We start from the raw sequence: 13,030 nt of genomic DNA on the forward strand, positions 1-13,030 counted from the left end.
AACTTGCACATTTGGTGGTAAATTGCCTTTCTGAGAGTTATCTCACTTGACCTTCACAGAAGTCAAGTATAAATGTCCATTTACCTGCCCTAGCCAACATTTATTAGTGTATTTTTAATTCTTTATAATTGATTAATTTTAATGCTTAGTTTAATTAATGCTTAATTTTCTGGATGTTAATGTAGATTCAAAATACAGAAGAAAATCTACATGAGTATCATTGCTTTTCTGGGTATCTTATTTTTTCACACTATCACATAGGTTTACTTCTTCAGTCACCATAGGGATCATTGATTGAAGAGGTGTGACCACCATGAGACAAAATAGCCAGAAACGTAAATGGTGATGGTTTGGAGACTTCCACACATAATTGGGGTTAGATCTAATTCCAAGGACCTCAGACACTTTCTTGAGGATATGTCTCACCTTGAAAGAACAAAGCCAAGAAAGAATTCTTAATGCTTTGACATCTCATGGTATTATCCCTTTCTGATAGTGTAGTATTAAATATAATATTTCAGTAGCTCTCCTCTTAGGCAGAGAAGAAAGAGCTCTCCAGTGGCACCAGTCAAATCTTGATGAAATCGCTTTCTTTGTTTACCTAGATCCCAAGCGGTGGACTCACAGAAATCTGCAGGAAGCCCCTCTCTCCCGGCTACGTGTCGTCCGTGTCAGATTGGCTGGTTTCCATCGGTCTGCCCATGTATGCCAGCGCCCTCTCTGAGGCGGGCTTTAGCACCCTGGGCCAAGTGCCTTCTCTGTCCCACACTTGCCTTCAGGAGGCTGGCATCACAGAGGAGAGACACATAAGCAAGCTCGTGTCTGCAGCCAGACTCTTCAAACTGCCACCAGGCCCGGAGGCCATGTAGCCAGGCCCGAAATGGGCCTCCCTGGACAAGAGCCACCCGTTCACTGTGCTCATGATGCTGATGCAATTCCTCCTTGGCTGGACACGCAGACCAGACCCAGGAGAAAGGCCCAGTGTGCTGCCAGCAGAACTCGGAATCTTGGCACGGGACTGATGACCTTCTCTTCTCCAGAAAAGCCCCCTCCAGGAAATTGGTGTGGTTCTCTGTGACCCGCAAAGGAAAGACAAGCACTTAGTTTTGTTTTCAGGATACAGTAGAACCAAGATGCCGACTTGCCACAAATGCTTTGCCCACAGTCTTGTCTTGGTGCGCTGGGCGAGGGCAGGGGGCAGGGAGAGAGGCTGCCTGTCCCGTGTCTCAGCATGCTCCTCACCCTTCCGTCACCCTGCAGGGTTCCTGAGGCCCAGACGGGCTTTAGCCAGGCCAAAGTAACAGCCTCGGGAGTGATTGTACACTATTGACCAGGCTCATGTGTTCAAAAGTAAGAAAATCTGGCTGCACTGGAAAAAGAAAGCCCTATTCTCCTTTAGGTAAACAAGAGACGTTTTAATAATTGCTTTCTAGCAAATCAGCATTTATTTGCCTTAATGTAAGCTTTTAAGCAGTTATCTAACCTAGTGTTCACTACCTTGTAACCGTAGTTCCAGATCCTCAGCTTAGACTGCCATCTAACGTATGTGGGATGTTTCCAACAGAAATGGGCTTTTCTAATTGTCTCACTCTATCGTGGCTTATTTTATAGGGGTGTTTATCAGGCCAGGATTCATGTTGACTTTCAGACTTCAAACTAACTACCAATCTGGTAAAAAGCTCGCTGAAATTCACAAAGATATCATGTGTGAGAGACTGTTTGTGTGTTGAAGTTATAATCTTTAATTTTAATCAGTTTAGTGTTGTTACCATGTTGGTCATTGTGCTGCAGTATTGACTTGGAATCTTGACCATGTCCATTCCAAAATTCGGTCATCGGATAACGGATCACCTTGGCAAAAAGTCATTGTCAGTTGAATATTTAAGGAAGATGTTCTTTAAAGGGAAATAGTTTATAAGATATTTTAAAAGATTTTTTTCCCTGGTTTTATAGTTAAAATACTGTTTTCCATCTTATTTAGGTAATTCACTTAAATACAATAAAGGTTCATTATGGAGCCAAACAAACTATATTGGCCATGTATTAAATAGTTCGGAGAAGGCAATGGCACCCCACTCCAGTACTCTTGCCTAGAAAATCCCATGGACGGAGGAGCCTGGTAGGCTACAGTCCATGGGGTCGCTAAGAGTCGGACACGACTGAGCGACTTCACTTTCACTTTTCACTTTCATGCAATGGAGAAGGAAATGGCAACCCACTCCAGTGTTCTTGCCTGGAGAATCCCAGAGACGGGGGAGCCTGGTAGGCTACCGTCTATGGGGTCGCACAGAGTCGGACAGGACTGAAGTGACTTAGCATAGCATAGCATTAAATAGTTGCATATTTTCAGTTCTTTTCCAACTGATTTCAACATTCTCTTTTAAGCTATTGTCTGATTTTCTGGCAGACAGAAATTATTGTTTCCAGTTGCTTATAAAATGATTTTCCTTTACATTCTTACCATGAGCCCTATTTTAAGCATCGGGTATGATCATTTATGGTAGAAGTGCTTAGAGTCGTGATTTAAAAGTTCTGTAATATTTTATCTACTCATTAAAACAAATGATATCCCTCAGGGGAGGGGGGTGGGAAAGGTGTTTTCATGAATTACAAAGCCATTTTACCATTTGCTTTAAAATAGATCGGGATCCATATTTCTGAGGAAAAGGACGTTCTCAGGTGATATATTTTTTTTTCATGCTTTTGGTATGCATTTTAAAGAATAATATATATTTCTTCAATAATAGTCACCTTCTATAAGATGCCATGTAAGAAGTTGTGGAACACTAGAAGAAAAAGCTAAAGCAGCCAAATTTCTATTGAACTCTTCAGCCCATTATGACATTCCTGTGGGATGTGACATTCCATGGAAAGGGTAAGGAGGCTGCAGGCTCTCCTGTAACTGTCATTGGAAGGGATTTCACGAGTGAAGGAGAGGGTGCTTTAGAATGGATGGGCTCCTCACCCCATGTTTTTGGTGCCTCAGCGTGACTTGTGAGAGAGCCTGCTCAGAGTTGAAGCTGAGCTAAAAGACCACACGTACCAGGGAAGTCCTATAGTCAGGTGATACATAGGAGCAAAGGAGAAGGGAAAATCGTACGTGAATTTCCTGGTGTTAGTTCATTATCACCGTAAGATTTTCACTTACGTAGAAGAGGTGCCAGAAAAGTGAACTTTCTGAATATGAGTTTTTAAGAATGCCAAACCGTATTTTTTTTTTTTTTTTCATTCTTCTTTGGAAATCATTGCCTTTGCCTAGAAGTAAAATTCAGGGACCATGAATCATTTTCAGTGGAAGGGCTTCCTAGTCTGTGGGATCTGAGGTGATTTTTACTTTATTGTGCTTTTTATTAAAATCCTTTTGTTTTTAAACTTTTAGTATTTGTTTGGTCTTCTTTTGCTTTAAACTTTTAAATTGACCTTAGAGAAGCCTGAATGCTTGTGTGTGACATTTGACTGAGATGGTTCGCGGCCGCCTGTGGATGCCGGAAGGCAGGTGGTCGGCTTCAGCAATATCCGGTTTTCATCCATTGCACTTGGTGCAGAATGTTGAGGAAGGGTGAACACTGCTGTTGTAGGAAAGCACAAGAGAAACCTGGAGAGGCAGTTCGGCTCAGGTAGCTACGCATCCGTTGTGTGTCACTTTTTTCTTTGAAGCTGTCTATAAGGAAATGCAGCCAGCCCCAGCCACTACTTACATTCCCAGATAACCAAGAAGGAGATAGATTTTTCATGGCCTTGCCTTAGTCAGAGGCCCTTTTCTCTTTTCCTGTACCCAGGAATGGGTGAAATTGGAAATAAGTAGTCTGTTGAAAATTAGTTCCTGACAGAGCACAGTTTGCTTTCATAATTGCAGCAAGTCCGTTCACCAAGTCAACGCTGCATGTGTGTACTGTATTATTTTCAGAAAAAAAAAAGTCTGAGTCCACGTTATCTCGATTTTGAATTGATAGAGAAACAAGAAACTGTCAAGCAAGTTATATAACAACTAACAACATTGCACTTTCTGTATATGAAATCAATATTTAAATAACTTATTTTTCTCCATTGCTGTTCTTAAACATTGTAAGTAGCTGTAATATACCAGTACCAATATGTTCTTGCGATTGCTTCAGCCCAAGAAAGCTGTGTATTGTTTTAAAAATTGTAAAAATTATTGTGATGATTCATTTAGCAAAAAGAGGTGGACAGAAGGGTTTTCCTATGTATCAAAACTTGTCTATAATTATGTCATCTATGTACCTAGAAAAAAAAGTAAATAAATTTCTTCAGTTGAATCTGTCTCTTTTGTTGTTCCCTAGGTATTTCAAAGGTGAGTAGAAATGAAAGGGAATTAATGAGGTGTGGTTTAACAATAAAATGTATTGGGAAAATAGTAGTTGTACACAACTCTACTGCCACATTATTTTCTGCCACATCACCAAAACTCACTATCACATTCAAATTCTCTTTGACAACTTATTTCAGCTTTTTTTTTTCCAAATATTGCACAGTCAAGTCACATAAGCACAGTATCTTAGCCCAGAAGGAGATTTTGGAAGTCATCTCTAGTCTAAGCCTGTTTTTTTCAATGAAGAGTTTGAGTCCACACAGACTTGCCCAATATCATAGGTAATCAGTAGTTAAATGGAAACAATCCAAGTCTTCCACTGAGAGAGAAAAACTTCTAGATTGGGATATCCTAGAAATTAAGCAACTTGACAAAAATCATTTTCAACTTAGTGTACCGCAATAAAAACGTGTTTTTAATTAGGAGGAAGTGTGTAATTCAACATTTTGAGTAGATAATACATGTATTTGATACAAACCCAAAAGCAACCCTTTCCTTTTCTTCCAGCCACCTATTTCTCACACTACAGGTCAGTATTACAACCGCTGTTTGCGTGCCTTTTCAGAAATGCTCTGTTTACAAATAAAACGGAATAAGCATTTTTCCATGTAGGAATGACAGCATTTCCCCACAGCTTTTCACTTAGCATGTGGAATTGTTGTGTTACATATAGAATTTTGATAGAATAGTTTAAATCCCCTGGTGGATTTCAATAAAGGTAGCTTTACCATGATAAATCTTACTTACAAATCATGGTTTTACTCCCCATTCGCCCAATCCATTTTGTAAAGGGGGATATTTCATGTAGTCTTAGAGTTTGGGGTTCCTCTGAAGTGAGAAAGAAAGAAAGAAGAAAGTGTACTCAGTCGTGTCTGACTCTTTGCGACCCCATGGACCGTAGCTTACCAGGCTCCTCTGTCCATGGGATTTTCCAGGCAATAGTACTGGAGTGGATTGCCATTTCTTTCTCCAGGGGATCTTCCCGACCCAGGGATCGAACCCAGGTCTCCTGCATTGTAGACAGACGCTTTACCACCTGAGCCACCAGGGAAGCACTTCTGAAGTGAGGCATTATTTTAAAGAATTGATCATAAACCTCAAATCTTGTTTATCTCAAGCTGACTTCTAAGATTCTATAGCTCAATTATTTTTTATGATCCCTACGAAACCTTGATTGGATTCTCGGTATTGGTTATAACTTGGCTTCATATGTGGATGCTTACGTTGTATTCATTTAGAAGTTAGAAGGAACATAAATTTGATTACCGGAAGGAGACAAGGAAAGGGTGGTTCTCATCTCACCACACAACTTACTTGGGGGCGTCTTAGAATAATGACTTTCTTTATTCTGTAATAATGTAATAATAATTCACTATAATAACGACTGACTTTATTTCTGAGGATCGACTCAGAGGCAAGTGTACACGGGACTTCTAGGGGTGTGTGTGAGGGTGTGAATGAGAGGGAAGAGGCAGGAGAGGGTAGAGGCTCACTCAGGAGTAGGTCTGAACCACTGACCCGTGCATCAGGGGGCCACGGGCAGCATTATTCGGAAGCACTCTAATTCCTCATGTAGTGCTCCTCTTACACCGCATCAGAGAAGAACACTGACAAGGAAGGTGAGCCGTCCCCTCTCTGAAACTCCAACGAAATACACAAAGGTCGTAATCAAACCAGGTTTGAGCCCAATATGGAAGGACCCCCAGATACCTGTGTGGGAGCCAAAGGAGTTAAAATTAATCTGACTGCAATTTACTACCATCCTCGTTTATCTTCAACACTCTTCCCAAACTGAATGTCTGATCTTCCCTCCGTTTCTCATCTCAATTAATGGTAACTTCTGGTCACTTAGATCAAATCCCTTCATCATCCTTGACTTCTTTTTTTTCCTCCTGGTCCACACCAAGCTGTCAGGAAATCTTCCTGTCTCTACTTTTGACATCTCTCCGGAAGCTGACCCCTTGTCACCAGCTCCACTACTATGGTGGCCGCCACCCTAGCAATTCAGGCTCTCGCCTGCATTGTTCCAGAGCCACCTGCTTCCCCACCCCCATCCTTGCCATCCAGCACTCACAGCAGCCTGAGTGACACAGCTGTGAATGTTTGTGTCCCTCCCAAATTCAAACATTGACGCCAGTCCCCCAGTGGGATAGCATTAGGAGGTGGGGCGTTTGGGAAGTGATTAGGTTTAGATGAGGTCACAAGGGCAGAGACCCAGGTCGGGATTAGAGTCTTTATAAGATGAAGAAGGAACTATGGGGCATCTTCTCTGTCCATGTGAGGACCCAGTGAGAAGCCTGGCTTTGACCCACCAGGAAGAGGGTTCTCAACAGAAGCTTAATCCTGCCAGAACTTGATCTTGGACTTGAACTGTGAGAAAATTAATTTCTGTTGTGCAAGACATCCAGTCTATTGTATTTTATTATGGCTGCCTGAGCAGACCCTGTAAAAACACAGTCCAGGTTATGTCGCTCCTCTGCCCTTACCCCTCTGTGCCTTTCCATTTTTTTCAGAGTCAAGTTTAACTTCCGCTGAAATGTGGTGTGGCCAGTGTCCATCCCCGCCCCCCTTGCCCCATTATACCCTCTGTGTCTCTAATCTAGCCACAGAGGTCCTCGCCTCAGACCACTGTGGGGTTCTTCTCAATCTGGAACGTCCTATCCCAGAAAATCTGCAGGACTAACCGCCTCCCGTCCTCCTCCCATGGGTCTCTGTTCAGAGCGACCTTCCAGAGTCCTGGCCTGACTTCATCGTTTAAACCGACACCATCCCTTAGCTTTATCTTGGCCACCAGTTCTGAGTCTCATACCTGCTTTATTTCCCCAAACGCGTTGATCACCTTCTAACACACTATGTAGTTTACTTCTTTGTTATGTTGATTATTTATTAGCTGTGTCCTCCTTCTACAGTTTATAAAGTTCAGGAATGCTCAGCTTGCTGTCTGTTGAGTCTGAACTTCTACACTTGACACACAGTATTTGTTAAACGGATGACAGTCCCAGAGCCTGACGGGCTTCCCATGTGGCGCTAGTGGTAAAGAACCTGCCTGCCAATGCAGGAGACATAAGAGAAACGGGTTCAATCCCTGGGTTGGGAAGATCCCCTGGAGGAATACGCGGCAACCCACTCCAGTATTTTGCCTGGAGAATCCCACCAACGGAGGAGCCTGGAGGGCCACAGTCCAGGGGGTCGCAGAGTCAGACAGGACTGAAGCGACTTAGCACGAGCCAGAAGCCCTTGAAGCCTAAATATTAAAGCTGGAGATGATTTACTTTAATCTCAGGTTAAAGGTGAAGAAGTGGTCTTCCCTGGTGGCTCAGACGGTAAAGAATCTGCCTGCAACACAGGAGACTTGAGTTCAGTTCCTGGGTCGGGAAGATCTCCTGGAGAAGGAAATAGCTACTGACTGCAGTATTCTTGCCTGGAGAAATCCCATGGACAGAGGAGCCTGGCAGGCTACAGTCCATGGGGTCGCAGAGTTGGACTTGACTGAGCGACTAAAACACACACACACACACACACACACACACACACAGGTGAGGAAACAGGCGCAGAGAGGCGACAAGAGTAGCTAAGGTCATACACAGATAGCCAGTGACAAAGTAAATTAATAAAGAGACAGATACTCTTTACCCATCAAAGGATTCGCAGGAGCACGTGAGCATCCGCGGCTTAAAAAGAAATCGCAGTAAAGCGCTTTATCCTCAGCCGCTTCCAGCAAATAAACTCTTGCAGAATGAGTAGTAGCTGCAGCATCTGGCCACCAGAGGGCACCGATGTGCCAGATTGAAGGCCGAAGCTGAACGTGAGGAGGGCGAGAGGTGAGAGCAGGAGGAACGCGCTCGCTCAGCATCTACACAGGAGCGGGGAAAACGACATGCTCTCGGGGGAAGGACAGCAGGACCTCCGCGACTGTCCAAGTTATCAGCGAGACCTTAAGTCCTGTAAACCACCTATTGAAACGCCATTGAAGAATGATGATGGAGACTGAGGGAATTCACAATCCGCTTAATAAGCGGGGCTCTTGGCTCCCCTTTATTACTGCTTTAATTAGCAGAGAGGCCTGACCGCCTCTGTTCGCTGCTCCGGGTGGGTTTAAGGGTCTGGAGCCCTCTTGCGGACCATAGGAGCAAGTTGGAGGAAAGAAGTGTTTATTTGACTCTGAAATAAACTCCTAAACTTTAGATGTCGAGCAATGGGATGTAAACCAGGCTCATTTTTGTTCGAATGGCATTTCGTTGCTCACAGCCCAGAATAGCCTGACATTATAAAAAGCAGCGGGCAGGATGCGGTCCAGCTGCTCACTGAACTTTTGACATACAAGAGAGCATTTGGCCTTCATACTGCTCCCCTGCGGTAGACACTGTGATCCCCATTTTACAACTGAGAGAGCTGCAGTCACAGATGTGTAGGAAGAAGAGATGAGATTTTACCTTGGGTTATTTCTTGCATGCATTTGTGCTAAGTCGCTTCAGTCCTGTCAGATTCTTTGTGACCCCATGGACTGTAGCCCTCCAGGCTCCTCTGCCCATGGGATTCTCCAGGCAAGAATACTGGAGTGGATTGCTGTGCTCTCCTCCAGGTGATTTTCCCAACCCAGGGATCGAACCCACCTCTCCTGTGGTTCCTGCATTGTAGGCGGATTCTTTACCACTCAGCCACCTGGCTTAACCACTACTCTGGTTCTTGGCCTGAACAACATTAAAATCACCTGCTGTATTAGTCGGAGTTCAAAGAAGCAGAACCAATCAGAGATATATTTAAGAAACATAGGGGCTTCCCTGGCAGTCTGGTGGTTAAGACTCCATACTTCCACTGCAGGGAGCACAGGTTTGATTCCTGGTCTAGGAACCAAGATCCCATAAACTTCATGGCTCAGGAAACAAAAAGAAGAAGAAGAAAGGGAGAAATGTATTGCACAGATCTACTTCTGCAATTGTGGGGGGCTATCTGGGAAAACCTCATATCCATAGGGCATGGTGTCAGGAGCTTCAGGCTGGAACCCTTGGTCATAAACTGCAGCTGTTGTCCACAAGCAGGATTTCTTCATCCTCAGCTCCGCTCTTCACATCTTTCAGTGGACTGAGCCAAGCTCACCCATATTTAGTCTTTCTTACTAAAGGTTAACTGATGATGGACTTGAATCACATCTACAGAACACGTTCACAGCAATACCTAAGGTAATGTTGATTGAATAACTGAGAGCTATAGCTGTCTCAGCCCAGGCTACAATAACACAAAACTACAGACCTGCTTCTTGACAACAGAAATTTATTTCTTACAGTTCTGAGGGATGGAAGTTCAAGTTCAGAGTGTTAATGCCTTCAGAGTCAATTGAAAGCCTGCTTCCAGGTTAGACTGCTGACTTCCCCTTATATCCTCGCATGGCAGACAGAAAGAGACAATCTTCCTCTTGTTCTGTAAGGGCACAGATTCCATTCATGAGGGCACCGCCCTCATGACTCATCTAATCCTAATCCCCTCCCAAAGCCCCACCTCCTAATACCATCACATTGGAGGGGAGGGTTTCAGTTTAGGAACCCTGGGGGAACACGTGTGCACCTTCTAATTTGCTTGTATCCAACTCTTTGTAACCCCATGGGCTGTAGCCTGCCAGACTCCTCTGTCCATGGAATTTCCCAGGCAGGAGTACTGGAGTGGGTTGCTATTTCCTTCTGCAGAGGGTCTTCCCAACCCAGGAATCGTGTCTCTTAAGTCTCTTGCATTCAAAAGTAGGTTCTTTACCACTAGCACCACCTGGGAAGGGGAACACATGCAGGCCTTAACAGTGGCCTGGCCAGGTGGGCGCATTGAACACCACTGTACTGTGAAAGCTTTTAAAAGTAGTCTCTGGTCCTACCCTGGACCAGAAGTGGAAATGTTGGCTCATATGGTCATCATCTCTTCCTAATAGATCAATTCCTTATAAATCAATTCAAAACCATATTCAAAAATGCCGCAAATTGCCTGAACTTCTGTCCAAGGACCCTGTGCTGTCTCTCATACATGCTTTTCAGTTTCCTGGAGTATGTCATTCGTCTAAAGGGCCAGTAATAGAAGTTAAGCGAATACTGCTAATAGCTTTGAGCTTCTTCCATTTCTTAAACTAATTAACCAATTTGCTCTCTTTTGAACGGGGGCCCAGTTGCCATCTGGGATAGTCTTTTTCTGTCAAACTAAACTGCTTCAATCCCCACTTCCCCAAAGTATAGGGCATCCTGTATCTCTCCCTAAGACATTCCTGGAAAGAGTTGCCCAAGAATCCCAGGATTTACTGACCTCAAAGGAGCCTGTCTCGCTTTGAAACAATAGGTTACAGTCAGAGCCAGAGAAGTCTGTGGACTTTTCTGAGAAGCTTATGGACAGCCTATGGACCAGAGAAGCCCATGGACAGGCTCCAGGTCTGCCGAGTTCTTTTGCTGTAGGGTCACCGTGTCCCTATGGTTCATTGTCCTTGCTTTCCACTCTCAGAGAGTACAAACACCATGGTGACATTTTGTTTGGAGGGAGGATAAAAGACAGTCTCAGAGTTCCATCTATCTGAAACGTAAAGCCTCCAAAGGGGAGGGCTTCCCAGCCGCACAAGATGCTCTCTTTGCTTTGGTGGCTTTACTGGGGGGTACTTTGGGTTTCAGCCAAACAGTCAGCCAAAACCAGCCCCCAAATGGACCTTCCCACGGGGGCACTGTGCCCAGGTTATCATCCAGATTCAGGCTACCCTGGAAATGGGCATCTTGCCGGGGACCCTGGGTGTCCTTTCCCATCTGACCCATCTCAGTCTGTCGGAGACATTCTATCACGTTGGATTCTTGAAAGGGAAGAGGTTAGGGGATGACACCTCTTTCTTTCCCGGGTGGCAACTGGGTCCCTGTTCAGATTTACTCACATTCCTCCAAGCAACTGCTTTGCATAACAAGGGATATGAGAGACAGCTGTTTAGGTCACACATGTCCCAGGGTAATTAGTGACTCAAGGCAGAATTGAGGTGCCACTCAAGTGACCACACAGGGGCAACTGGTGTATCTACCTAGATAGACAACTACCAGCTTCTAAAAGTCTTGTTTAGGTCTTCCTTGGTGGCTCAGTGGTAAAGAATCCACCTGCCAATGTATGAGACATGAGAGACACGGGTTCAATCCCTGATACAGGAAGACTCTGCATGCCCAGTAGCACCTAAGCCCACGCGCCACAACTACTGAGCCTATGCTCTGGAGTCCGGGAACTGCAACTTCTGAGCCCACAGGCCCTAAAGCCTGTGCTCCACATCAAGAGAAGCCACCGCAATGAGAAGTCCGGGCACCGTGAGCAGAGAGTAGCCTCCTCCCGCCCCCACTAAGGAAAAGCCCGAGCAACGAAGACCCAGCACAACCACAAATAAATAAATAAAATTATAAAATAAAGTTGCCAGCCTTAAAAAAACAAAACAAAACAAAACAAAACAGCGCTGCTCAGTCAAGCTTCTAAGAACTCGGACTGTAAACTCTGAGGTGACTCAAGTTTCCCGGAGAGCAGGGGCTCTAGTCACAGTGGAGTGGGGTCACATGACGGGAGGCAGGACTTTCACAGGCTCTCCTCTTACATCCCTGTGGTCTGTGTGCAGCCATGGTGGGACAATAGACCAGAGAAGCCCTCACTTGTGACGGGGTAGGGGGCATTCCCTTAGAAGGGCAGACCCAGGAAAGCGGGCTGCGGCCCCTCACTTCTCTGTCACATTGATAAGCGGTGGGATGGGGCTTGGGATGTCACACTGAGGCCACGATGGCTCACCAGAAGATGGGACCACAGCACCCACCTGTCTGCTGCCATAGCTCTTCTGATGGAGAAAGAAATGGCAACCCACTCCAGTACTCTTGCTTGGACAATCCCATGGGTGGAGGAGCCTGGCAGGTTACAGTCCATGGCATCACAGAGTCGGACCTGACTGAGTGACTAACACACCACACAACACCATACCTTTTCTGAGGTTAATTTCAATCCTTTCTACTTTTGCCAAGGTCAGTCCTCACTTAGACCTGCAAACCCTCCTCTTGGCTTTCATCACAGGTGCCAAATTAAAATCTCTTTCAAAGACATGTCTCTGGAGCAGTAGATAACTGTGGGGCTGGAGTGGGAGGAGGATAAAGGTGGAGAGGTGAGACATTGCCCTAGACATGGGTCCCAAGTCTTTGACCTGGGAGTCCCCTGTTCTCCGGTTTGGGCTCTGAGCCTCAGAGTCGCTCTCTGCTTCTGAAATGGCCCGAGTGTCTGTCAAGGCCTCCTCAGGCCGGATTAAGCCCTCACCTCTGGAAGCTCCATGCAGAGGCCTGCCGTGGTTTGCAGAGCAGATTCAGTGTTGTCTTACCAGGGACAAGTGTGTGAATTTCTTCCATCTTCCTAGGAGAGGTTTCCAAAAGTTTTCCAAGGCCCCTTTCAGCTGTGGTCTACACGCAGGGCCTGGGCACCTCTCCAGGGAGGAGCTGCGTTTACTTTGGCTCCTGGGTACTTCCTGTTTCGTCCCAGGCTCAGAATGTATGGATAGGGCCTTGCCGGGAGGTGTACCGCCGTAATTCTCTGTGCTGTCAAGACGGTTTGGATGGAGACTGGCCACCCCAGCCATTAGGGAACTCCTATCCTCACCGCCCCCATTGGCTTTGAGGTGGGAGGGAGTTGCTCACGAAGAACGTTTGATGGTTGGATCGTAGAGGATGTTTCAAAGCCTCA

The 13,030-nt window shown here is 45.4% G+C and overlaps 1 protein-coding gene across 4 annotated transcripts in view; it reads left to right on the forward strand.

Moving 5' to 3' along the window:
- SASH1 (SAM and SH3 domain containing 1) overlaps positions 1-4,277 on the forward strand; it is a 190,015-nt gene extending 185,738 nt beyond the window's left edge. For all 4 annotated transcript variants that reach the window (XM_070796327.1, XM_070796328.1, XM_019967562.2 and 1 more), the window contains one exon: positions 606-4,277. In XM_070796327.1, the coding sequence (XP_070652428.1) occupies positions 606-869 (264 nt within the window). In that variant the 3' untranslated portion in view covers positions 870-4,277. The remainder of the gene's footprint in view (positions 1-605) is intronic.
- The last annotated feature ends 8,753 nt before the right edge of the window (positions 4,278-13,030 follow it).

This window comes from Bos indicus, chromosome 9 (genome assembly GCF_029378745.1).
Source record: "Bos indicus isolate NIAB-ARS_2022 breed Sahiwal x Tharparkar chromosome 9, NIAB-ARS_B.indTharparkar_mat_pri_1.0, whole genome shotgun sequence".
Lineage (NCBI taxonomy): Eukaryota > Metazoa > Chordata > Mammalia > Artiodactyla > Bovidae > Bos > Bos indicus.